Source organism: Carettochelys insculpta, chromosome 22 (assembly GCF_033958435.1).
Source record: "Carettochelys insculpta isolate YL-2023 chromosome 22, ASM3395843v1, whole genome shotgun sequence".
Lineage (NCBI taxonomy): Eukaryota > Metazoa > Chordata > Testudines > Carettochelyidae > Carettochelys > Carettochelys insculpta.
Genome location: NC_134158.1, coordinates 6,143,952 through 6,171,081, shown reverse-complemented (window position 1 = coordinate 6,171,081; position 27,130 = coordinate 6,143,952). Strand labels below are relative to the sequence as shown.

Below are 27,130 nucleotides of genomic sequence, written 5' to 3'. Positions count from 1 at the left end.
GACAGGGGCCTCATCCCCGTCACTGCCCCCTGGCTCTGCCTGCTGGTTTCTGGGCTGGTTTGTGGCACGTCCAGTGTCTGTTCCCCGAGCAGTTTGCACTCGCAGCAGTGCCAGTGTTCATATAACCCTTCTGCTGGAAGGAGTCGGCAGCAACCAGGGCCGGGTTCAATATCTGGGGTTCCTGTTCATCCATCTCACACACAACCAGCTCGAGCCCCCACCCAGTAGCCTGGGAAATTGACACCCCCCCAGGCGCCTGGAAGAGGCAACGATCCCCACTCACACACAGAGTCTGAATGTAGAAAAGACACTTTTAATGAAAGAGGCAGAGAAGTCACATGTCATAAGCTTGGAAAAATCCCACCCCCCGAGTTCATAACCAACCCTCAAGTAACTGTCCCAGCTCAAATGGATGGAGCAGTGTGCTTGGCCTCTCAGGCTCAACAGCCCAATACCATAAACAGACCATCCACACACCAAAGCTGCGTCTACACGTGCACGCTACTTCGAAGTAGCGGCACCAACTTCGAAATAGTGCCCGTCGCGGCTACACGCGTCGGGCGCTATTTCGAAGTTAACTTCGACGTTAGGCGGCGAGACATCGAAGTCGCTAACCTCATGAGGAGATAGGAATAGCGCCCTACTTCGACGTTCAACATCGAAGTAGGGACCGTGTAGACGATCCGCGTCCCGCAACGTCGAAATTGCTGGGTCCTCCATGGCGGCCATCAGCTGGGGGGTTGAGAGATGCTCTCTCTCCAGCCCCTGTGGAGCTCTGTGGTCACCGTGGGCAGCAGCCCTTAGCCCAGGGCTTCTGGCTGCTTCTGCGGCAGCTGGGGATCTATGCTGCAGGCACAGGGTCTGCAACCAGTTGTCAGCTCTGTGTATCTTGTGTTGTTTTGTGCAACTGTGTCTGGGAGGGGCCCTTTAAGGGAGCGGCTTGCTGTTGAGTCCGCCCTGTGACCCTGTCTGCAGCTGTGCCTAGCATCCCTATTTCGATGTGTGCTACTTTGACGTGTAGACGTTCCCTCGCTGCGCCTATTTCGATGTTGGGCTGAGCAACGTCGAAGTTGAACATCGACGTTGCCAGCCCTGGAGGACGTGTAGATGTTATTCATCGAAATAGACTATTTCGATGTTGCGACATCGAAATAGTCTATTTCGATGAATAACATCTACACGTCCTCCAGGGCTGGCAACGTCGATGTTCAACTTCGACGTTGCTCAGCCCAACATCGAAATAGGCGCAGCGAGGGAACGTCTACACGTCAAAGTAGCACACATCGAAATAGGGATGCCAGGCACAGCTGCAGACAGGGTCAACGGGCGGACTAGTGCTTCCGGGGCAACAGCTAGCCGCTCCCTTAAAGGGCCCCTCCCACATACACTCAGCCTGCACAGCACGCGGTCTGAGGAGCCATATAGGCACACAGACCCCGGGCGCCGCAGTCATGGACCCCCAGCAGCAGCAGCAGCAGCAGCAGCAGCTAGAGGTCCACCCAGCCCTCCCGGCAGGAGCAGGGCTTGCCCTGGCTCATGCCATGTTGGGGGCAGCTGAGCACCTTCTTGCCCCAGGGGAGGACATGCCCCCAGGGCAGCAGGGCTCAGCCCCTATCCCTGCAGCACCCCGCTCCACCCCCCGCCTCACACGCCGGCGGCTGTGGAGCTACCCCACCAGCACCGACTGGTGGGAGCGGCTGGTGCTTGGGGAGTGGGACGACGACCACTGGCTCCAGAACTTCAGGATGACCCGCCAGACATTCCTGGAGCTCTGCCAGTGGCTCACCCCCGCACTCAGGCACCGGGACACTGCCATGCGGCGTGCCCTCCCTGTGGAGAAACGGGTCGGCATCGCTGTCTGGAAGCTGGCCACTCCGGACAGCTACCGATCCGTGGGGCAGCAGTTTGGTGTCGGAAAGGCCACCGTCGGGGCTGTCTTCATGGAGGTAAGAGAACCCACAGGGGGAGGCCAGGCCAGGGCAGGGGGGCCAGAGCAGGGCAGGGTAGGGCAGGGCAGGGCAGGGGGGCCAGGGCAGGGCAGGGTAGGGCAGGGCAGGGCAGGGGGGCTAGAGCAGGGCAGGGCAGGGCAGAGCAGGGCAGGGCAGGGCAGGGTAGGGCAGGGGGGCCAGAGCAGGGCAGGGCAGGGCAGGGCAGGGCAGGGGGGCCAGGGCAGGGCAGGGCAGGGGGGCCAGGGCAGGCCAGGGCAGGGGGGCCAGAGCAGGGCAGGGCAGGGCAGGGCAGAGCAGGGCAGGGCAGGGCAGGGGGGCCAGGGCAGGGCAGGGCCACGCACGCCCTGCTCACCACTCACTGGGGCTGTCCCATGTGCTTTCTCTGCAGGTCGTGTGTGCCATCAACTCCATGCTCCTGCACAGGCTCGTGAGGCTGGGGGACCCACAGGCCACTGTCGCCGCCTTTGCCACCCTGGGCTTCCCCAACTGCTTCGGGGCTCTGGATGGGACTCACATCCCCATCCGCGCCCCGGACCACAGTGGCGGCCGATACCTCAATCGGAAGGGCTACCATTCAGTCGTCCTGCAGGCCTTGGTGGACAGCCGGGGACGGTTCCAGGACATTTACGTGGGCTGGCCTGGCAGCACCCACGACGCCCGGGTTTTCTGCAACTCGGGCCTGTGCCGCCGGCTGGAGGCGGGGACCTACATCCCCCAGCGGGAGATCCCTCTGGGGGACACCACCATGCCCTTCTGCATCCTCGCGGATGCGGCCTACCCCCTCCGGCCGTGGCTCATGCGCCCCTACACGGGCCACCTCTCCGCCAGCCAGAAGCGCTTCAACGAGCGCCTGAACCGTGCACGCCAGGTGGTGGAGCGCTCATTTGGCCGCCTCAAGGGACGATGGCGATGTCTCCTCACCCGCCTGGATGCCAGCCCCACCAACATCCCCCAGATTGTGGGTGCCTGCTGCGCCCTGCACAACCTCGTGGAGAGCAAGGGGGAAAGCTTTCTTCAGGGCTGGGCCGCCGAGGCCACCAGGGCACATGTGCAGCCACCTGCTGCCCCCAGTCGGCAGGTGGACCCAGAGGGGACCCGGGTCTGGGAGGCCCTGCGGGCCCACTTCCAGCAACAGGCCGCGGGGTGAACTCTGGCCAGGCCCCCTACTGCCCGCCCCTTCCTCCCCCACACTCCTGCCCCAACGCCAACACCATGGAGCACCCCACCGCGCCCCCCCCCACTTGTCCAGGAGAAATGACAGCACGAACTTGTGGGTGAACGTAAACGTTTTTTTTGTCTTAACGAATTTTTTTTTTTTTTTAAAAAAATAAATATCTGACACAGAAACCAAAAAGAAGGAGGGACAAACGTTCAAGCAAATCAAGATGGGCACAAATAAAACAATACAACCACAAAGCAAATAAAAAAGTGTGCACCATCAACAAAAAAGCAAAGCAGGGAGGAGAACGGGGCGAACTATTTACAGAGGGGGGACGGGGCAAACAGGGGCACCAAAATAAAGCAGTCCAACAAGAGTATGTCCAACAAGGGGCGGGGGCCACGTCCCGGGCCCCTCGCCCCTACAGCCCAGCAGTGGGCGTGCCCGGCCGGGAGCTCCGCCGGGCCTGCAGTCTGGTCCGCGGCTGGGTGGGAGCGGGCTCCACCGGAAGGTAGTGGCGCCGGCGAGTCTCGGGTGGCTCCAGGGGTCCCTCGGCACGGTGGCCCTCACGGGGAGGTGGTAGGGCGACGGCGGACGGCCCGGCGACAGCTGGAGCAGCTGGTGGTGGGCCTGCAGCAGCGGGCATGGCGGGCGGTGGCTCGGCCGGCGCGGCATGGGGGGCCAGGTAGTCAACCAGCCGGTTGATGGTCTCCTTATAGGCCCCCCATGCCTCCCTGCGCCAGGCCAGCGCCTGCTCCTGCAGCCGGAGGTGCTGCTCCGATACCTCCAGCTGCCGGCGGAGGATGGCCAGCAGCTGGGGGTCCGTGGCCGCCGCCGGTAGCAGGCGCGGGGTCCGCCGTCTGGCCCTCCACGGGGCCGGTCGTTCCTCGGCCGAGGGGCTGCCCTGGAGCGAGGGTCCCGGAGGGCTCTCCGGGACAACCGAGGCCTTGCCGGCGCTCTCTTCCGGTCCTTCGGATGGTGCAGGTGCAGGACACAGGAGAGGAGGGGGGAAAGAAGAATGGAGACAGGCGTTAGTGTGGGCCCCGAGCCGTGGCCTTTGTCCCCCCAGCCCTGTGCTGCAGGTTCCCCATCCCCGTCCCCGGGAGATGCTGCTGTGATGGATGGGGTTCAGGGGTCCCCCTGCCCTGCAGCCCGTCCCCTGGTGGGAGCGACTCTCACTTCACCCCGCAGGGTCTGAGAGCAGGAGAGGTTTCTTAGGCCACAGATGGCCAGTTTCTGGCAGGAGTGACAGCACCAGCTGTCAGAAGAGACAGTCCTTCCAACCCGTCGTGGGGAGAAGCCCCCAAGGGGGGGCCCCTCTGGGATGCAGCTTTCCCCCTCCTCTGGCTGGCTGCCTACCAGCTCTCCCTTCCCCTAGCCTCTACCTGTGGCCCCCACCCTCGCACCCCAAGTCCAAGCCAGCTCGGCTCCTCCCTCCTGTTTGCTCAGGGCAGAGGTGTCACCTGCCAGCTGTAGCGCCAGGATCCTCCTTTGGCCCTGGGAGCTCCTCGGCTCTGGTGGCTCATATGTAGCCTGAGTCTCCCTTTGGCACTCCCCCCACTCCATCACATGCTGCTGCTGCGGGGTGTCCCACCCCCTCCGCCCGGGGGCCCCTCGAGGTTCCGCTCCCCCCTGGCCCGGGGATGGGGCATGGCACTGTCATGCGGGGGGGGGGGGGCAGGGGCTGATGGATGCAGTGCTGTGAGGGCCATGGCCCTGGTGTCCTTGGGGCCATGGCCATGTGAGCGTGTGGGGGGCCCTGGACACATCTCTGTTACCCCCGCCTCTCAAGCCCCGGGGTGTCCACCAGAGAAGGGTACCTACCTGTGGGTCCGCTCCCTCGGTCCGGAGATCCCCGGGGGTCGGAGGTCCTGCTGCTGCTCCGGGATGGCAGGAGGAGGATCTGCAGGCTGGATTCTGCGGAGGAGGAGCCCCCCTCCTCCTCCTCCTCCTCCTGCCGCGATGTCCCGGGGATGGCCTCCGGGGGGGGCCCCCGGGGTGCGGGGCTTACCTCCGGGGCGGAGCCCGGCTGCAGGGCCTGCTCGGGCTCGTCAGCCGAGGTGTCAAGGGTGGCCGGAGGGGAGGAGGTGTGCCGGGGGCCCAGGATGTCCCTGAGCTCCCTGTAAAAGGGGTAAGTGACGGGGGCGGCCCCAGATCGGCTGGCCGCATCCCGGGCCCGGGCATAACCCTGCCGCAGCTCCTTCACCTTACTGCGGACGTGGTCAGGAGTGCGGGCAGGGTGACCCCGGGCAGCCAGGCCGTCGGCCAGCCGAGCGAACGCATCTGCGTTCCGCCTCTTGCTCCCCATTACCTGGAGCACCTCCTCCTCGCTCCAGAGCCCCAGCAGGTCCCGCATCTCGGCCTCCGTCCAAGAGGTGCCCCGCTGCCGCTTCCCAGACTGCGTGGCCCTCTGGCTGCCCTGGCTGCTCTGGCTGCCCTTGGGGGGGTCCCCTGGGGGCGCTGGGGGGGCTGCTGGGCAGCCATGGCCGGTGTCAGGGGCTGAGGGCTGTGCAGGGTCGCCGCGTGTGCAGGCAGGAGCCTGCACGTTGCCTCAGCCTCCTGCAGTCAGGGCGGGGGAGGGGACCTTTAAGGGGCCGCTCCACGCGGCCACCAGTGAGCTGAGGGGCTGGAGAGAGCGTCTCTCAACCCCCCAGCTGATGGCCGCCATGGAGGACCCGGCAATTTCGACGTTGCGGGACGCGGATCGTCTACACTGTCCCTACTTCGACGTTGAACATCGAAGTAGGGCGCTATTCCTATCTCCTCATGAGGTTAGCGACTTCGACGTCTCGCCGCCTAACGTCGAAGTTAACTTCGAAATAGCGCCCGACGCGTGTAGACGTGACGGGCGCTATTTTGAAGTTGGTGCCGCTACTTCGAAGTAGCGTGCACGTGTAGACGCAGCCCAAATGCCCCACTTACAGCTCAGTCCGGGCACATCACCCTGATGTATTCCCGAACTGAACCTGAAGCAATGTTTCTGGCACCGAGGGTGTGTCTACACTAGCCGGCTACTTCGAAGTAGCCGGCACAACGTCATGTGCCATTTCAATGTTGAAATCGATGTTAGGCGGTGACATGTCAAAATCGCTATTCCCATCCCATCAACGTCGAAGTAGGATGTGTGTAGATGATCCGTATCCTGCTACTTCAAAATAGTGGGGTCCTCCATGGTGGCCATCAGCTGAGGGGTTTAGAGACGCTCTGACCAGCGCGTGCAGGGCTCTATGGTCACTGCGTGCATCAGCCCTTAGCCCAGGGCTTCTGGCTGCTGCTGCAGCTGGGGGTCCATGCTGTGTGCACAGGCTCTGCAACCGATTATTGGCTCTGTGGATCACGTGCTGTGCAGGCTGAGTGTGTCTGGTAGGGGCCCTTTAAGGGAGCGGCTTGGGGCTTTGCTGGCCCCTTATTTCAATGGGGAGCGCTTGTGTGTGTGGACACTCCGTACTTCCTTCCGGGGCAGCTCCTTTCGATGTTCTCAGTCGCTACTTCGATGTTGAATGTCAATGGCACCAGCCCTGGAGGACGTGTAGACGACACGTGTTGAAGTAGCCTATTTCAATGTCCTTACTTCAAAATAGGCTACTTCAACGTAGTGTGCTAGTGTAGATGTAGCCCTTATGTTCCATCTCACCTTCCTGTGGCAGATGGTTTTGGGAGCAAGTCAGAATCGGTGACTTGTATGGAAAGGTCTGGCTTGTGTGTTTGCATCTGCAGCCAAGGGTTTATAACATTCTGGCTACGTCTACACTAGCCCAAAATGTCCATTTTGAAGTTTACTAATGAAGTGCTGAAATACATATTCAGCGCCTCATTAGCATGCGGGCAGCCACGGCACTTCGAAATTGACACGGCTCACCGCCGCGTGCCTCATCCAAACGGGGCTCCTTTTCGAAAGGACCCCGGCTTCTTTGAAGTCCCCTTATTCCCATCTGCTCAAAGGAATAAGGGGACTTCGAAGTAGGCGGGGTCCTTTCAAAAAGGAGCCCCATCTGGACGAGCCGCGCGGCGGTGAGTCACGTCAATTTCGAAGCGCCACTGCCGCCCGCATGCTAATGAGGCGCTGAATATGTATTTCAGCGCTTCATTAGTAAACTTCACAATGGCCATTTGCGTGGCTATTTTGAAGTTTTGGGCTAGTGGAGATGTAGCCTCTCAGTATTGTTCTTTAGGAGGATCACAGAATTGAAGCTTTAAAGCCTTTGTATTTCTCTGAGCTTTTAGCCTGTGTATCAGTGTGAGCTGGCAGCTGCTTGGTTTTATTGTATTTGTACCGTTTATGTTTATGTATGGCCTGTACTTGTTCCTGGGATGCCCGTGATGGAGAAATGCCTTAACAGTAAGCACCCAATCATGCGTTCTGATTCAACAGGGAGAAAGGACCCTGCTTGGGGTGCTCTAGCTAAAGGAGGGATGCAAAAAAGTGGGAGAGCGACCTTTCAGTCACACAATGCTTTGGGGGTGGGGGGACCTCTGCAATCCATACTTTACGCAGTAGTGATGACTGCCCTGTACCCCCACATACTTCAAGCATTTCTACAATTTTTACACTGGGTGATAGCACAAATTGCGGCTTTCTATGAGAATGACGTGTATCTCTCCAATACAACAACATGTTTACAATAGACAAAACCTCACTGCTTTGCCTGCTCCCATGAGGCTTTGTTTACCAGGCATTACATATGCCCAGCTTTGCATTTTCATGCAAATGATCTCTGCAGGACACATTCCCCAGCCCCTTGAGCAGAACTGAGCTCCTGCTGGCACATTTCTTACATATCTGTCTGGTATCAGAGAAGCGGCCGTGTTAGTCTGTAGCTTCGAGAACAACATGTCTTGTGGCACCTTATAGGCTAACAGATATTTTGGAGCATGAGCTTTCGTGGGCAAAGACCCACTTCATCAGGTGCATGAGTGGGGGGGCGGGTTTCAGAGGGGTATTTAGAGAGGGCGGTCCCAGTAAAAGGGTGGGCCAGAGCTGACTAGCTTTATTCAGCCAGGTATATCTGTATATCTGTCTGGGGCTAACAGAAGGGTGCTGGGAAAGGAACACGGATGAGAACACAGCAGTAAAGTGAGGACAGGCCCATTGATGGGTTTGGAGTGGCAGGTTCCAGCTGCTATTAGACCTAAAGCCAGGGGCTTCCCTCAGCCTGGCAGGGACACAGGGTCCCATCCCATCCCGTGAGCTCCAGGGCCATCAGCGAAGTCCCAGGTCTCTCACCTTTGGGAACTGTTCAAATCTTTTTAACCACACTGGGCTCTCACCACAGGTTCCCCCTCAATGGTGCACTTGAGGTACAAACTCAGCCCCATATTGCGGCTTGAAGGAGCTGCCAGGAGGATGAAACAACTGCCCAGGCCTCCACTGGCTGGCCTTATGGGAGACAGAACTGCCAGACCCCCAAATGTACAATGGGCCAAACCAGCAGTTGCTGCCAGACCAGGGTCCCCCTCTTAACTGAGGGTTGGGGGCTGCTGGCATGGAGCCAAAAGGGTCATCACAGCATGTAGCCTGCAGGTTAAATCCCTGGAACACCCCACATCTCTGAACGGGCCAATCGGTGCCAGAGACCTTGGTGCTGGGGCTGCCCCCTCTCACCAGAGCCACTGACAAGACAATACACCGCATCCAGGTCACAGTCCCTTGGCTCTGTCTGTTGGTTTCTGTGCTGGTTTGCTGCAGATCCCAGGTTGTTTCCCCAAGCAGCCAGAGCTGCCAACACCACCGCCATTCAGAAAAGCACATTCTCCTTCTCCACTTATTGTAAACCTGTAACAGCAACAAGCAATAATAAATTCTACAAAACTATTAAAGCAGCTTCAGCCGGCAGCAAAAATCTGGCCCTGAACCATTTGCCCAAAAGTTACAGGGGCAGCCTAGGGTCGTGCCAGGAACTGAGCCAGACCTCCCAGGCCCCAGCTCCAGGTTATAACCACAAAGCCAGTCTCTTGTGGCCCGAGGGAGCTGCATTAGTCACTGAGTTAACAGAACGAAGAGGGACTCACCAGCCCTCGTATTCAGTGCCATTGATCCATTTCCGGGGCTGATCTAATTTCCTCCGGAGCCCGAGCCAATAGTTGAACTTGGGATCTTTATAGCGCTTCATGAAATCCTTTGTCACAAAAAGAGGAAACACGCATCAAACCCGAGGTGTGAGCCGTCTACAACCCACACCCGATTCTCTGGCTTACTACACAGGGCACTGGGCAGGGGGTTCAGGCTGGAAATGCTACTCCAGAAAAGGACAATGCAGATTCAAAGGCTGCCCCCACCTGCTCCATGAACCATAGGGAGGTCAGTCCAGAAAGGAATAGGGTTACCTGTGATGGGGTTCAGGGGTCCCCCTGCACTGCACCCCGTCCGCTGGCACGAGAGACTCTCACTCAGCAGGTACAACAGCAGGTTTATTAGGCAACAGATGCCCAGTTTCTCACAGAAGCGACAGTCCAGCAGCCAGAGACAGTCCTTCCAACCTGTCCTGGGGAGAAGACCCCAAGGGGGCCCCTCTGGGGTGTAGCTTCCCCCTCCTCAGGCTGGCTGCCTTCCAGCTCTCCCTTTTCCTAGCCTCTAACTGCCACCCCTGATTCAAAAACCCAGCTCAGCTCCTCCCTGCTCTTTGTTCAGGCAGAGGTGTCACCTGCCAGTTGTAGCCCCAGGGTCATCCTTAGCCACTGGGAGCTGCTGCTTGCCTCAGACATCCAGCCTGACTCACACATGCACTCCCCCCACTCCATCACATCTCTCCCCCCTTCCAGACCGCACTGAGCGGGGTCACTTAGCCAGTGACCTGGGGAAGTTCGGGGCCCTCCCTGCGTGACAGGGCATCGGCTATGGTGTTGTTGTTCCCCTTGACGTGGACCACCTCCATGTCGTAGTCCTGCAGGAGCAGACTCCACCACAGGAGCTTGGCGTTGGCCCCTTTCATGTGATGCAGCCAGGTCAGGGGTGAGTGATCAGTGTACACGGTGAAACGCCGTCCAAACAGGTACGGCTGCAGCTTCCCCAGCGCCCACACCATGGCCAGACATTCCTCCTCTATGGCTGCGTAGTTCTGCTCTCGGGGCAGCAGCTTCTTACTCAGGTACACGATGGGGTGTTTCTCCCCTTTGTCATTCACCTGCATTAGCACCGCCCCCAGCCCCACGTCTGAGGCATCGGTGAACACCAGGAAGGGCTTGTTGAAGTCTGGATTTGCCAGCACTGGGGCCCTGACCAGAGCCTCCTTCAGCGCGCAGAGGGCCTCTTGGCACTGCTCTGTCCAGGCCACCTTGTCAGGCTTTCCCTTTTTACACAGCTCCGTGAGGGGGGCTGCGATGGAGCTAAAGTGGGGCACAAACCTCCGGTAGTACCCCGCCATCCCAATGAAGGCCTGGACCTGTTTCTTAGTCTGGGGTGTTGGCCAATCTCTGACAGCCTCCACTTTAGCTGGCTCTGGCTTTAAGCAGCCGCTGCCCACCTTGTGGCCCAGGTAGGTCACCTCAGCCATCCCCACCTTGCACTTCCCTGCCTTGATAGTCAGACCGGCCTTCTGGAGTCGGTCCAGCACCTGCTTGAGTTGGGACACATGGTCCTCCCACGTCTGGCTGAAGATGCAAATGTCGTCCACGTAAGCCAGGGCAAAGCTCTCCATCCCTTTCAGTAGCTGGTCCACCAGACGCTGGAAGGTAGCGGGTGCCCCCTTGAGGCCGAAGGGCAGGACCAGGAACTCGCAGAGCCCCACAGGAGTGATGAAAGCCGACTTTAGCCGGGCATCTTGGTCTAATGGCACTTGCCAGTACCCCTTGGTGAGGTCTATGGTGGTGAGGTAACGGGCTCCCCCCAGCTTGTCTAAAAGGTCATCAGGCCTGGGCATGGGGTAGGCGTCCGAGACGGTGATGGCGTTAAGCTTGTGATAGTCCACACAAAACCGAACAGACCCATCTTTTTTAGGGACTAACACCATGGGAGAGGCCCAGGGGCTGGACGAGGGTTGGATCACCCCAGAGCCAGCATGTCTTCAACCTCCCGCTCTATGTCCTGAGCCGTCCTCCCTTTGGCTCTGAATGGCACACACTTGATAGGGGCATGGGTGCCTGTCTCTATTCGGTGGACAGCCAGGTCAGTGCGTCCGGGTCTGTCCGAGAACAGCTGTTGATGCGAATGCAGCACCTCCTTGATCTCCGTCTGCTGGGCAGGGGTCAGCTGGTCTGAGAGGGGAATAGACTCCAGCAAGGAGCCAGCTCCAGTCCTTGTGAGCAAATCCACCAAGGGATCATCCCCCTGCCCCTCCCAGTGTCTGCACACGGCCAGCACCAAGTTCTGTCTGTCCCAGTAAGGTTTCATCATGTTCACGATAGACCCGGTGGCTGTGGGCCTGGTTCGACAGTTCCACCACATAATTCATGTCATTTAGCTGTTTGACAACCTTGAAGGGCCCATCCCAGGCCGCTTGCAGCTTGTTCCGCCGCACAGGTATAAGGACCATCACTTGATCCCCGGTGGCATAGGCTTGGGCCCTGGCGTTACGGTCATACCAGACCTTTTGCTTCCTTTGGGCCATGGAGAGGTTCTCCCTGGCCAGGCCCATGAGCTCGGTGAGTTTTTCCCGGAAGGTCAGTACATACTGTACCACTGACTCCCCTTCAGGAGAGGCCGTCCCCTCCCACTCTTCTCTGAGCAAGTCCAAGGGTCCCCGTACCCTCCTTCCGTACAGCAGCTCAAACGGGGAGAACCCCGTGGATTCCTGGGGCACCTCCCTGTATGCAAACAGCAGGTGGGGTAAGTACTTGTCCCAGTCATGGGGGTATTGATTCATGAAGGTTCTCAGCATCTGCTTCAGAGTCCCATTGAACCTCTCCACCAGCCCATTGGTCTGCGGGTGGTAGGCTGTGGCCCAGGTGTGCCGGACCCCACACTTGTCCCACAAGCTTTCCAGTAGGGCCGACATGAAGTTGGACCCCTGATCTGTGAGGACCTCCTTGGGGAACCCCACTCTGCTGAAAATGGACAGCAGTGCATCTGCCACAGTGTCAGCGTCGATAGAGGTCAAGGCCACTGCTTCTGGGTATCGCATGGCAAAATCTACCACTACCAAAATATATTTCTTCCCCGAACGCGTTGCCTTGCTGAAGGGGCCCACTATATCTATAGCCACTTTCTGGAAAGGCTCCTCTATGATGGGCAGTGGCCTCAAGGCAGCTTTCCCCTTGTCCCGGCTCTTCCCCACCCTCTGGCAGGGATCGCAGGACAGGCAATACAGACGGACAGCTGCAAAGATCCCTGGCCAGAAAAAGTTCTGTAACAACCTTCTCCTGGTGCGGTGGATCCCCTGGTGTCCTGCGAGCGGGACATCATGGGCTAGGTACAGCAGCCTGCGCCGGTACTTTTGGGGGACCACCAGTTGCCTCTGGACCTTCCATGGCTCCGCTTTGCGTCTGGGAGCCCATTCCCGGTACAGGAATCCCTTTTCCCACAGGAATCTCTCCCTGCAGCCCTCCCCCAGCTATAGAGCTGGGCTGAGACTGGCCAGTTCCCTCAGCTTCTGCAAGGAGGGTTCTCTCTGCTGCTCTGTCTGGAATTCTTCCGCTCGGGCAGGAGCGGATGCGACTTCCTCATCCCTGCCTGACTCCAGCACCCCTGGCCTGTGAGATCTGGTTTTTGGGGGCCCCCTTTCTCTCAGGGTTGGCCCCTGTGGCTCCTGTGACTTTGGCTGGGCCTGTACCCCTGAATCTGGGGAGCGCACCCCTCGTTTTCTTTGGCTACGGGTCAGGACCAGGGCACGAGGGCGTTCACCTTGCCAGTTCTCCAGGTCAGCCCCCATCAGTACATCCGCCGGCAAATGGCTGTGCACGCCCACTTCCTTGGGGCCTTCCTTCTTCCCCCATTTCAGGTGCACCCTAGCCATGGGCACCTTGAAAGGGGTCCCATCAATTCCTGTTATCGTCAGGTGGGAATCGGGTATCATGCAGCCCGGTGCCACCACCCCGGGTCGGGCCAGCGTCACGTCAGCGCCTGTGTCCCCGAACCCCGTGACCTTTTTCCCGTCTACCTCGAGGTGTTTGAGACACTTGCTCCACAGAGGCATTGCCGCCCCCACTCTGTAAACTGGCCTCTGAGCATTTGGTCCCCCTGAGGAGCTGGTCTGTGGGGCGGACTCGCCCCAATCCGAGTGCCCATTGTCAGCACCACCCGCCTTGGCCGCCAGCCCCTCTGGCTTCTGGGACCCCACCCAGTTGACTCCATGACCCCCCGGCCTGCTCAACCTGTCTGGGAGCCTGGGGCACTGGGCTGCTCTATGCCCCTTTCGCCCACAGCGATAACAGCCTGGGTCTTGTTGTGTCCCTCGGGCCGGCTGCTCTGTCTGGGCTCTGTTTGGCTCTCTGGGGGGTGGGTGGCTGGCCCCTCTTTCCTGGGCTTGCCCAAGAGGTGGTCCCCTCTGTCGTACAGTCAGGGACCGGTCTCTCTGAGATTCTCGGTTTCTCCAGGACTCCCTCTCCCTCCGGGACTCCCTCTCTCTCCGAGACTCCCTCTCTTTGTGGGGCTCACTTTCAAACCTGGCCCGGCTGTTTGTGAAGTCATCTGCCAGTTTCCCTGCATCGTGTGAGCCTCCTGGCTTCCGGTCCACGAGCCACACCCTCAGGTCAGGTGCGCACATCTCGTAAAATCGCTCCACGACCGCCAGCTCGATCAGGTCCTCTACGGACTGGACTCCCATTCCGAACGCCCACTTCTGGTAGTATTGCTTCAGGCGGGCGGTTGTATCTACATGGGTTTCCTCTGGCCTCTTCTGCGCCTCCTGGAACTTCTTCTTGTACATCTCCGGAGTCAGCCCGAACTTATGCAGCAGGGCCTGTTTGAACTGTTCATAGTCCCCAGGCTGCAGCCCCACCAGCTGGCTGAGCACCGCTGCGGCCTTCTGGCCCAGCAAGGGGGTGAGGTGCCGCAGCCACTCATCTGGGGGAACCTCATGCAACTCACAGGCTCGCTCAAAGGCGGTAAGGAACTCGTCCATGTCCCCTGGGTCCTGACACTGGGCCAGCACACGCGTCTCCAAGTGACTGGCCACCCCGAGCCGTCTGGCCCTCTCCCTGCTTACCGCAGCTGGGGCCTCTTGGCGTCTCGCCTCTGCCATGGTTCGCTCATGCTCCCGCTCTCGCTCTCTCTCCTCACGCTGTCTCTCTTGTAGCTGGCACTCGTGCTCACGCTCTCTTTCTCGTTCCTGGCGCTCGTGCTCACGCTCTCTTTCCCGTTCCTGGCGCTCACGCTCTCTTTCCCGTTCCTGGTGCTCCAGTTCCTTTAATTTCACCTCGAGTTCCAGCCATCGCAGCTCTGCGGCGGGGGACTCTGCCCGCGATGGACCACCGCTAGCTGAGTGCGACCTGGCGGGCACCGCGTCTGTCTGACGGCGTCGAGCCCCTGCTCCTGTCGGAGAATCCGAAATGCTTCCCGAGGCTGACCGGCCACTTTCTGCCGGGACAGGCTCTGCCCCCCCGGATCGGTCATTCTCTTCCAGCTGTGCAATCAGCTGGGCCTTGGTCGCCTTCCCCACGGTCAGGCCCTTCTCTCTGCACAGCCCCGCTAGCTCTGCCTTCAGGAGTCGGGTATAATCCATCTCCCCCCTATCTCCCGGGGTATCCACTCACCAGCAGCAGCTGCAGGAATGGCTCTGTTCCCCCTCTGGCTCTTGTGAGACTCCTTCCTTCTCTGGTGCTCAGTCAGCCACTGCTGGGAGCTCATCCGTGGGTGCAGTGCATCCCACTGCTGACACCAGTGTGATGGGGTTCAGGGGTCCCCCTGCACTGCACCCCGTCCGCTGGCACGAGAGACTCTCACTCAGCAGGTACAACAGCAGGTTTATTAGGCAACAGATGTCCAGTTTCTCACAGAAGCAACAGCATAGCAGCCAGAGACAGTCCTTCCAACCTGTCCTGGGGAGAAGACCCCGAGGGTGCCCCTCTGGGGTGTAGCTTCCCCCTCCTCAGGCTGGCTGCCTTCCAGCTCTCCCTTTTCCTAGCCTCTAACTGCCGCCCCCAATTCAAAAACCCAGCTCAGCTCCTCCCTGCTCTTTGTTCAGGCAGAGGTGTCACCTGCCAGTTGTAGCCCCAGGGTCATCCTTAGCCACTGGGAGCTGCTGCTTGCCTCAGACATCCAGCCTGACTCACACATGCACTCCTTCCACTCCATCACATTACCATATTTGACCTTTGAAATACAAAGGCATCCCTGAGAGGGAGTGCATCTGTATCAGTACCTATCAACCCATGTTGCATTAATGTACCACAGGTGGAATAACACATTAATACAATATGAGTTGGTAAATACTGATACAGACATGTTTTTCTGGACCTGAACGGAAAGTTAAAAGTTGAGTTATTTCAGTCTCGTTTACTGGGTCCAATAGTTTTACATTTGTTCTTAACCTAAATTTCCCATAGAGTGGAAATCTTGACTTGCAACTCGCTCTGGTGTTTAGCAGCCCCCGGCGCTGCTCTCAGCTGCATCCCAGGCTTTTACCACTCCTGCATTCTGACCCACCTGTGGTTTCACTGACAGTCCCATACTATTTGGTGCTTTCATGACTCCCCAGCTCCTGGAGTCAGGGATTACAATGCCTCTTGTCTTTCATAAGTTTCTAGCCCTCACAGCTGGACAAAAACACTTGAAAATGCGACTCTCTAAAAGCCACAATACCAGAGAACAAATTAAAAGCCCTCAGAGCTTATACTTTTAAAGTCAGTCTCGTGGTTCTGTAGGGTCCTGAATGAGGATTTTTAAATGTCTGGGCTGGCACTGCTGCTCCTGTAACAAAAAAGGAGTTGGGAAGTTTCTGGTCCCCTGAAGGGAAGCCCCTGAAGCAGAGAGGGTCGGCACATGAGCCCCACACATCTCTGACTCATTGTGCAACGTGTGGGGAGGATGGAGTGTGGGTGGAGCACTCAGAGATCTAGTTGTGTAAGTAACTGGGAGAAGCTGCCCTAATTCAAGCAGCATCTGGGGTCATGGCAGCCCCAGGACAAGCCCAGTCTGGAGCCACCTTTGCCACCTAAACCCTGTGCAGCGCAGAATCTGTCTCACCATTTCCTGGGGGGTATCAATCACAGCCAGGGAGGCACCGTGGGCAAAGCAGTTGTTCTGGCTGTCGGCCCAGTTTGTCTTAGTCTCTGAGAAATAGTAACACTTCCCCAGGTACCCGACCCAGTCTTCAGGGCAGGCAACCAGTAGGCAGTCAGCCGCTGAGCTGGCAACACCAGATTGAGGCATCTTCGTGTTCTTTCCTGGAGATAAAAAAAGTAACAGAGTAAGAAATTTGCCTTTTTCCCTCTGAAGCCAAAGGAACAGGGGCCCCAGAATACCACAACATGGAATATGGTGTGCACACACACGCACACGTGCACACACACGCACACACAATCTGCACGAGGGGTGAGCAAACTTTTGATGTCAGGCCCCACTTTTCGTCCCTGCAATTAGCAGGGATCCTCTCAATGGTTTGGTAATCCAGACTGTAGTGACCCGGTGTGGCCTCCCGCTGACTCAGAGGCAGAGGCCCTCGTGGGCGGCCCGGAGCCAGAACACCAGTGGCCCGCCCCTCAGAGGGCGGGGCCTAGAGCCAGAAGGGCCAAGGGTGGAGCTCGGGACCCATTAGAGCCTGGGCCTCCAGGCAGGGAGGGAGCGTCTCCGCGAGCTCCCCGGCGCCAGGGGCAGACAGCCCGCTACTGGCTGGCCGGTCTGGAGGAGCGAGCCCCCGGCGGCCCAGACCAGCCAGGCCAGCCACGGATCCGGATGCCCCAGGGGACCTACCCGGACTTCCCAGACCTGCCAGGACCCTCACGCCGCTGGAGACCCCCCGCCTTGGAGGAAACCCCGGACCCCGCCAGACCGACGAGGTCGAGCGACCACGAGGCCCCAGGGGCGGCCTGCCCTGGATCTCCGGCAGACCCCTGCAGCCCCCAGGCCCAGGATCGCCTCGGGCCCACCGTGCCGCTGCCGCTGGACTACCCCAATGATGTGGACATGAGCGACTGGCCGGAGCCCCCGAAGGTAGTGATCTGGAGGGGGGGGCTGACCCCACGGGACCCCCTGATCAGATGGACTGGGACCTTCCCCCGGTGGAGGTGGAGGTAGAGGTAGGAAGTGGCCCGGGGAACGACGCTCCCGAACCCATGGTGGTGTGTTGCGGCCTGGATCCCCACCGCCGTGCTGGGGTGTGAGCGACCCCCAGGGCCCCGGGCCGGGTCGCAGGGGTGTGGGAGGGCCTGCGACCCCCTACCCGCCTCCCTCACGGGCAAACCCTTGCTGGGCCTGCGCTCAAAACCCTTGTGCTGCTGCCCCGACCTGAACTACGGGCTGGGCCAGTGCTGTATCCCTTGTGTTGCTGCGCTGCCCTGAGCCGAGGGCTGGGCTTCCCAGGACTGCTGGTGTGGCTGCGGTCCCCTCCGGCGCTACAGGCACTGCCCTCGCTCCGGACGCTTACACAGACCAATGGAAATTTTGGTTACACATATGAAAACCCCCCCCTTTGGCACATGGAAGAAAATAAGTCTGTAGCATGTGAAAACTCTATCAATCGTTATGGAAATGTTAATACCCAGACAGAAAAACAGGAACATATTTTAACATGTTTAATGAGATGGATGAGCCTGAGACCCAGCAGCTGACTGTGCTGCCCTCGTCTTCTGAAATTTCACACCCACTGCTGAGGGGGCTGGTTCCCCCACTTTGCACACCCCTGATCTACCCCATGGCAAGCTGAGCTCGTGCTACATTTACAACAGGCACACCTGGCGTTGGTGCAACCAGACAGCAGACGGCGCTGGTACAACTCAGCGTATTGAGGTGAGAGGTCCCATTTAGATTAGCGCCACCTAATGTCTAGTTAACTCTGCAAATGATCAAGTATCAGAGTGAGTAGCCGTGTTCATCCTTCACTCCCACAGACCGTGGGGGGCAGGCCTGGCCTCGCTTGCAGACAGCCGGCCAACCTTAAACAAGTCGTCACCAGCAACTACAGACCACGCACAGTCACTCTAAACCTGGAACCAATCCCTGCAACAAACCTCTCTGCCAACTCTGCTCACATATCTACACCAGCGATATCATCACAGGACCTAACATCAACCACACCATCAAGGGCTCTTTCACCTGCACTTCTACTAATATAATAGATGCCATCATGTGCCAGCAATGCCCCCCTGCAATTTACACTGGCCAAGCTGGACAGTCTCTGCGTAAAAGAACAAATGGACATAAATCAGACATCGGGAACGATAACATACAAAAACCCGTAGGAGAAGAGCTCAATCTCCCTGGACACTCAGCAACAGATTTAACAGTAGCAGCCCTACAAGCAAAACTTTTCAAAAATCAAATGGAGAGAGAAATCTCTGAGCTGCAATTCATTTGCTAATTTGACTCCACCAACCAAGGGTTGAACAGAGGCTGGGAGTGGCTGGCCCCTTACAAAAGCAGCTTCTCTGCTCCAGATGTTCACACCTCCACATTAGAATCTGACAATGGGCCACATCCCCCCGACTGATGTGACCTGTTTTCTCCTCTCTTGATACATACTACTGAGAATGGGCCATTTCCACTGTGACTGAAAAGACCTTGCCAGCTCCGACCCTCCCTTTTACAGGGACCCCACTCTTTAAATACTCCTCTGAATCCCCCTCCCTGCCCCCACTCATGCATCTGATGAAGTGGGTCTTTGCCCACGAAAGCTCATGCTCCAAAATATCTGTTAGTCTACCAGGTGCCTCAGGACTTCTTGTTATACTCTCTGCGAATGAAGGTAAGATGCTCCCCACTCAGTGCAGAGACCTGTGCACAGCCCCACGTCTGGCCCAGTGGAACCAGCAGGGTCGGTGCCATCAGGGGACCAACCTCGCCTCTGCATGTCTCCAGATGGGCTGGATCCCCTCACCCCAAGCCAGAGTCTCAGTGCCCGAAAGGAATGAGCACTGAGAAAGGAGCAGATCCCAGTGCTTTGCTCTGACTTTCAGGAGGGGAAGATGGAGACGTGACTGGACAAAGCTCCCTCCAGCACAGGGAACTGACCATCTCCTACAACCTGCCACCTACAAAGCACCCCTGACAATGGACAGTCGGGCAGGCTGGCGACACAGGCAGCCAGGTCTGTTTGGGTGACACGCCTGGCATAAAAGAACTGTGGCCGTGTGCTAGGGCTCACCCTTCCAGGGAGAGCTCTCCTGTGGAAGAGGCTGGCACTCGTGTGTTTGCATCAGAGAAAAGTGTCCTCCAATTTTTTTCCATCCATCTGTGAAATAAACATTGCTCTGTGCGTGTGTGGGTGCACACTACCAGTAGGAACACATGCTTCCAAGTGCTCGGCTGGTTAGATCGGCAGCACCTGAATCTCTTCTGTGTGGCTGCTACTGGCTACCCTGGCTACCACAGAACAGCCACAGGCTCAGTGGAGTGTGATGTGAAGCCAGCATGGGGCAGGGCAGGGTGAGGGGAGAAGAAGTCGGGGAGGGGGCGGGATTGTGATGTTTCCAGCACTGAGTGTGAGGCACAGAGACGAAGTCAGTGCTGGCGCTGCACTCACCTGGCTGGGTGGCGCTGAGGGTGATGAGGATGATGATGCCGAGGACGAGGATAACATTGATGAGCACACTCAGCATCAGTGGTTTTGATTTAGACAGCAATTCTGCAACAGACAAAGCCACTAACATTCACACTGCTTCTACGGCAGGAAGGGCCGGGCCCAGGCCCTACACTATTAGCAGCAGCGGGTGGTTGGCTGATTGTTTTAAACTGTGTGTGTGGGGAAGGGGTGTATTTTGCAAACAGAAATGTAGAGAGCAGGAAGTGACCTTTTTTTTTTAACTGAAATGGAGAAGGGGAAAAAGTCCTTTCAACTTAAAAAAAAAATTCCCAAACTCCACGGGTTTCAGTTTGAGATTTTCACACTGCTTCCAGCAAATGGGTTTGTCCAATCAGAGTAAAGACTGGAGGAGGAGGAGGAGGAGATCCCAACATTTTCTGCCAAAAATTGATTTGTCTCCTATTTTCAAACCCAAAACCCCCTCTCCCCACTTCCCCCAGCAATAAGTTGTCCATTACAAATGAAGACTGGCCTGAGTTCCTTGAGACTCTGCACACTTCTGACCAAACAGATTTGTGGAGGGAATATCTGGTTTGTTTGTTTTTTTAAAGAAAGCATTTTCCCCTCAGAAGGTGATAGGAATCTGACCAGCCCTTCCAGTGCAGAAGGAGGAAGTGCTGGAAATACGTAAGGCAGGGTTGTGCCTTTTATATGGACCGGCCACTAGAGGGAGACACAGGCCCACTTTAATGTGGGTTCCACTTGGAAGGAGAAAGCGTGAAGGACCCCGAAGAGGCAGACAACTATACCTGAAAGACAAAATTTGGTGCTCGTTCCAGCCTTCTGAGGGATGGTCACAGCGGTTTCACCCTGGAGTGCTTTGGTCTCTGATGACTCGGTCCCCATCTTTTCTGTCCCTGCACGATTCACAGATTCCAAAAGTGCTGACAGGTTCTCTGGAAACACTTCTGCAGCCAGCAATCAGCTGCAGCCCTGGTCACCGGGGGTCTGGCTGGGCCAGCAGAGCCCTTTCTAAGGACAGTTTCAAAGCAGCTCACTGGATTACAGCCCAGGCACAGTTTGGCTATGTGGGGTGATCAGGGAAAACTCCTTTCAAATATAATTTGATGGTGAGTTTTGCCCAAAAACCCCAACCAGCCAGGCTGGGTCTGAGCTGTGTTCGAATGAACTGTTTCAAAGCTCTCTGGGCACTGCTTTAACCCAAGGACTGACCAGGTCTCAGCAGGTGCTGACCAAACCAATTCTAGGCTGCTGAATGGTCATTCTCTTCTTCGGCATCCAATGAGATCCAGGTTCAAGGATTTCCTGCAGAGAAAATTGTCAGGTTACTCCAGCTGGCTGGTGTTGTGTTTTATCAGCCATGCCCCAGACCTACACAGCCGGGGCAGTTGGAGCAGACAGAGCTGGGGCTGCCCTTGGTTTCTCTGCAGTGATTGTCATCTTCAGGGTCCCAGAGCACCTGACAGGCACAGGGAGGGACGTGCTGGGCTGGGGTCATTTCCATGTACAGAGAGTGGCGCCAGCCCCCTGGCTGCTGTGACCTGGGCAGCGCCACTGACATCACTGAGCCCAGACCCCCAACTGGTGAAATTAGCCATCAGTCTATTGGGGTCAATGGGGTCAGGTCCCCCGAGCTCTGATTGGTTATGTCTGTTTATGGTAATACAGTGGCACCAGCCACACCTGAATTAATTCACTTCCTCCTGTGCCAATAGTTACAAGAAGGTGTTGTGGTTTAAGTGGGTGGGTGGTTCTCGCTCTCTGCCCCAGAGAGACACCCCATGACGTCCCTGCACCCCCAGCAGGGCAGGAATGGGGGGAGCAGCAGCAGCTGACACAGACATTCCCAACAGGGCCCTCTGACAGCAGCTGCCAGCTGAACAGCCCTGAATGCAGCAGCCACTCTCCAACCACAGCCAACACAGGCTGCTGCTGCAGGAGGAGCAGGACTTCCCTGCACTGGACAGCAATGGAACAACCCTTCCCCAGGGCCAGATTCCCTCCGCCCCATTGGTTAGAAGCTGGGTTTGAGCCCCTCCCACCCCGGGCAACTGGGTAACAATAGCTGTGTCTACACGTGCACGCTACTTTGAAGTAGCGGCACTAACTTCGAAATAGCGCCCGTTGCGGCTACACGCGTCAGGCGCTATTTCGAAGTTAACTTCGACATTAGGCGGCGAGACGTCAAAGTCGCTAACCTCATGAGGGGATCGGAATAGCACCCTACTTTGACGTTCAACGTCGAAGTAGGGACCGTGTAGACGATCCGCGTCCCGCAACGTCGAAATTGCTGGGTCCTCCATGGCGGCCATCAGCTGGGGGGTTGAGAGACGCTCTCTTTCCAGCCCCTGCGGGGCTCTGTGGTCACCGTGGGCAGCAGCCCTTAGCCCAGGGCTTCTGGCTGCTGCTGCTGCAGCTGGGGATCCATGCTGCAGGCACAGGGTCTGCAACCAGTTGTAGGCTCTGTGTATCTTGTGTTGTTTAGTGCAACTGTGTCTGGGAGGGGCCTTTTAAGGGAGCGGCTTGCTGTTGAGTCCGCCCTGTGACCCTGTCTGCAGCTGTTCCTGGCACCCTTATTTCGATGTGTGCTACTTTGGCGTGTAGACGTACCCTCGCAGCGCCTATTTCGATGTGGTGCCGCGCAACGTTGAAGTTGAACATCGACATTGCCAGCCCTGGAGGACGTGTAGACGTTATTCATCGAAATAAGCTATTTCGATGTAGGCTTCACGTGTAGACGTAGCCAAAGACTGTTATGACTCTGCACAGTTCCCTCATCTCCCCCTATGAAGGGCAAGGGCAGGAGTCGGAGAAGCAGATGAAGGAGTCCTTGTGGCAGCAAGTCCCACAGGCTAGCCGGGCCGTGGCTGGAAACACCTTTCTTTGCTTCACATGGGAATTTGTGCCTTTTTGAGTCAGGGGCATGGTTCAGATCTGGCTTTTGCAGCAGCTGCTGCACGATGGCACCTGCCCCCCAGTGACAACAAAATGTCATTTCAATCCGCGACAAACAAATAGCTCCATCAACCAATCGGTAAAAGGCAGCCCAGCACACAGCCCCTCCTCTCACAACTCCTCCAGGGCATTAGCAAAGCAGTGGATGGGTTTACTGGAGTGAGCTGGCAATTGCCCCATAATCCCACTCTGGGTCCCAAAGGGCTGCAAGGGCAGGGATGCAGCAGACAGAAAATGCAGCAGTTTTCCAGTAAGAGTCTGCTCTGCACACCCAGGGAGCCTGACTCTCCCCTGCCCAGCACTTGGAATGGTGGCTGCCCCCAACCCAGCAGGGTGTGAAATGCCACTGGGTTAGAATTCTCCCCTCACTGGGACACACCTGGCCTGAGACAGTGCCAGTGAATCATAAATGGTCCATCCACACTGCACTGCAAACCCAGTTCTGTGGGATCTGGGCTCGGGGACTTGCGTCCAAGCAAACATGCATGAGCGTCTGACCTGCTCTGCACACCTGGGCTTGCAGTCACTACACCTAGGTCTCCCAGCTGCACCAGTTAGCCACACAACACTTCACAGACCTTCCCACAGGTCTGCAGCTTGAGCTATGTCCACACTGCAAAATGACAGTGCTCGGACTGGAGTCCCACCAGGGCACAGGCTCACCCATGCCCCCAGCCAGATCCTAGGACCTGGGTACCGAGGGCTCCAACCTGAGTCAGACTTGGGCTTTCTGTTGAATGAAGAATCACTTTCTTCCACCAGTCAGCAAGCAGCCAGAGGAATAAGGAGAGGAGCATTTACCTGAGATTTCCGTCTCTGCCACTGCAGAGCTGCTTAGAGCTACCCCCAACCGTGTCCTGCCTCGCAGCCCCCTCCTCCCAGCCCCATCTGCCTCAGGGGGCATTTGTCCCCCACTGCTCATGGAGGCCAGGCTCTGCAAATGGGTGGGGGGAGGATTTCATTTGGAAACCACAGACGAGATCCTTACAAGCAAAGGCATACGCAGGCTGGGGCAGCAATTTAGCCATCGGTAACAAGAGTCCAGCAACCGACCACTCCTCTCCAGTGTCTCTTAATCTCCTCTTGCAGGGACAGGGGAAGCAGAAGCTGCTGCCCAGGTTTTCTGCAGCAGCGTCCTTCCCTCCAGGGGTGCCCAGCTCCACAGGGGCACAACAGGGTCCCTGAAAGGGTAAATCAGGCAGCTCGGGGCAGCAGGCTGCCACAACAAATACATGAAAGGGAACCAGCCAGGGTCTAGTATCAGAGAGGTAGGTAGCTGAGTTAGTCTGTATCTTCAAAAACAACACAAAGTCCTGAAACATCTGACAGACTAACAGATTTTCTGGAGCATAAGCTTTCATGGGCAAAGACCCACTTCATCAGATGCATGAGTCTGACATCCCAGGCAATTCACTACGGCCAGCCCGGGGGCCCCACTCCTGCCCCCTGTTCACCCTGCCCCACCGGGGGCATCCTGCAGCCAGCCCCTGACACACCTGCGGGGGCAAATTCCATGCATGACAAACTGGATTCATAGGACAAAGATGGGGAGAGAGAGAACACAGCTAGTCTGACCACTGCCCTCTCCTGAGACAGCTCCCCAGGCAGACCCACCCCACCACTCCTCACAGCTCTCTGCTCACCTGGGCAGCTGCCCCCAACTCCCAGCAGTAGGCCTGCAGCAGGAAAAGGGTTAATTCCAATTGCAATAGCTTTTCATGGCTGGGACTCCACAGCCTGAACGTCTGCCTCTCCAGGGCAGAGCAGGCGGGTAAATAGCTGGCTGCAGGGCTCCTCCCTCTTGTGAGCTGCCAGAAACTGAGCAGCATCGTGTAATGAAGCAGAAAACAAAAGCAGCTTCTCTTTTACTGGGACCCCACTCTTTAAATACCCCTCTGAGACCATCTGATGCAGCGGGTCTTTGCCCACGAAAGCTTATGCTCCAAAATATCTGTTAGGCTATAAGGTGCCACAGGGCTCCTTCTTGTTCTTGAAGCTACAGACTAACACAGCCGCCTCTCTGGTAGAAGACAAGTTGTGGACTCATGTCAAATCAAAGAGCTTCCAAGCCCAGGCTTCAGCAGCTGGGAGCAGGAGGCCAGACTCCCCCCAGGAGCTGAGCCCAACAGACTCAGTGGGGCCAATACCCAGTCCAAGCGGGGCTGGGGCAGGAAGTCTGGACAGGGCTAATGGACACGAGTGGTTGAATCTGGTTCCCATATGTGACACAGGTGGAGGCACATTTCCCCAGGCCTGAAAGCTGCCGGTCACGCTGCACTTGGGCTGTCTGCACTGCAGGCTTCTCCAGCCCTAACAGAACTGGTTGGCTCCCCACTGTGCAAGGGGCTATACCAGGGTAAAGGGGCTCTGACTGGTACTGAGCTCCCCAAGCAGAAGGAAACAGACTGTGGGGTGCAGGGCACAGCCCCTAGTCAGCACAGAGTTGGACAACTCTTAAGAACATAAGAACGGCCACAATGGATCAGACCAAAGGTCAATCTAGCCCAGTATCCTGTCTTCTGATAGTGGCTGATGCCACATGCCTCACAGGGAGTGAAGAGAACAGATCGATCACCATCGAGCGATCCACCTGCTGTCACCCATTCCCAGCTTCTGGCAAATCAAGAGTAGAGGCACCATCCCTACCCATTCTGGCTAATAGCCATTGATTGGCTTATCCTCTATGAATTTATCTAGCTCTGTTCTGAACTCATTTAAAACCCTGATCATCACACCACATCCTCTGGCAAGGAGTTCCACAGGTTGACTGTGTACTGCATGAAAAAAATACTTTCTTTCATTTGTTTTAACCTGCTACCTAGTCATTTCATCTTGTGACTTCACTGCTTCTTATGTCATGCGAATAAGTAAATAGCTTTTCCTCTTTCATTTTCTCTATACCTGTCATGATTTTATAGACATCCTGGGCTGAAGAGTCCCAATCTTTTTAATTTCTCTTTGGAACGGCACCCATTCCAAAACCGTAATTGCTTTTATTGTCCTTTTCTGAACCCTTTCCAATGCCAACATATCTTTTTTGAGATAAGGGGACCACCATTGTACACGGTATTCATGAAGTGGGGTACCAGGGATCTATGCAGAGGCCGTAAAATATCCTCTGTCTCATTCACTTTGTCAATGTCCCTTAACATTCTGCTTGCTTTTGAATTGCTGCTGTACATGGATCAGATGTTTTCAGAGAACTTGCCTACAATGACTCCAAGATCTCTCTGGTGCGTGCTAATAGCTAAATTAGTCCCCATAATCTTTCATGTATAGTTGGGATTATATTTCAAACGTTTATGACTTCGCATTTATCAACATCATCATTCATTTGCCATTTTGTTGCTCAGTACCCTAGTTTTGTGTGATTCTTCTGAAGCTCTTCACAGGCTGCTTTGATCTTAAATACCCTGAACAGTTTAGCGTCATCTGCTAATTTTACCAACTCACTGTTTACCCCTTTCTCCAAATCGTTTGTGGATATGCCAAAAAGCCATGTGCTCTTCGTTCCCAGCAACTTGGAGCGGGGCTGGGAGCCTAGTATTGGCGGGGACATGTGATTTTAAGGCATTTTTACACTCACTGAGAGAAATTACTGGAAGTCTATCATAGTTTTCCCTTGTCTTGTGTGAAGCCAGAATTTCACTCCCATCCCGGCCTGTGTTGTAGTGAGCCGGGAGCTCAGAGGGAAGTGAGGGAGGCTATAGTGAGATAGATATAACCAATTGGCCCAAGGACCTAACACACCCAAATTACTGCTCAGCACTGAACTGTATCAAATCAGGCCTGGGATTTAGTACACGGAGACCTCAGCCTGCCCGGCCCCATGGCAAATCCCATACACACCCTCCCAGTTGTCTTTTAAGAGGAAAGCTAAAGAAGGACCAAACTGCCACGGCTTTGGAACGTAAAGCATCAGCTCAGATATCTCTGTTATGGTCATAAGCACGTGTAACCCTTCGCAGAAGGGGGTTGTTCAGAGGAAGCCCTCCCTTCCTGCTCTGATAGCCCCTTAGATGGTACCACGGATGGCACACGTCCTTTTAGGGAAGAGAGAAGTCAGTCCAGATGGGCTGGAGCGGCTGTTGTTGCTGTTAAAATCCAACCCTGGCTCATCCCAGGTGCTGGCTGGGATTCGCTGGAGGGGCTGCCAGCTGTCAGGCCCCTTGCCCTGGCCTGGTCTGTGCAGGGCTGGAGATCTCTCTGAGTTGGACACAGAAGGTCTGGGGTCCCAGGCGAGGATGGGGCTGTCAGGGCAGTCGCCACGGTCATGGTCTCTCCAGTGGCCCTATTTTCTTCTCCAAGTCTCTTTCCTTAAGGCCCCCACAGGGGCGTGGTGGGAGAATTAGGCAGCCCCTTTTATTTGGTTCACCCGTTACAGCTGGTTTCCAGCACACCAGCTTTGGAGCACACTTTGTATGGACCTGGAATCACGTTAAGCCAGTCCCAGATGTTTTCCTTTGTTCTAATTTAGTCTGTCTCCCTTGCAACTA

General features: G+C 56.8%; 2 protein-coding genes across 2 annotated transcripts; both read right to left on the bottom strand.

The window, feature by feature from the left end:
- Positions 1-3,216: 3,216 nt before the first annotated feature.
- On the bottom strand, positions 3,217-6,913 carry LOC142024909 (uncharacterized). Its single transcript, XM_075017250.1, has 2 exons — positions 4,933-6,913; positions 3,217-4,077 (listed from the first exon to the last, which is right to left on the bottom strand). The coding sequence occupies exons 1-2, from the start codon at positions 5,462-5,464 to the stop codon at positions 3,530-3,532; spliced, it is 1,080 nt and encodes a 359-aa protein (XP_074873351.1). The 5' UTR covers positions 5,465-6,913; the 3' UTR covers positions 3,217-3,529.
- A 1,168-nt stretch (positions 6,914-8,081) lies between these two features.
- LOC142024947 (early activation antigen CD69-like) lies at positions 8,082-24,422 on the bottom strand. The gene is made up of 7 exons (XM_075017324.1): positions 24,278-24,422; positions 20,892-20,984; positions 20,468-20,575; positions 19,659-19,760; positions 16,166-16,365; positions 9,118-9,224; positions 8,082-8,881 (listed from the first exon to the last, which is right to left on the bottom strand). Exons 3-7 carry the CDS (start codon positions 20,562-20,564, stop codon positions 8,746-8,748), a joined length of 642 nt encoding a protein of 213 aa, XP_074873425.1. The 5' UTR covers positions 20,565-20,575; positions 20,892-20,984; positions 24,278-24,422; the 3' UTR covers positions 8,082-8,745.
- Positions 24,423-27,130: the final 2,708 nt, after the last annotated feature.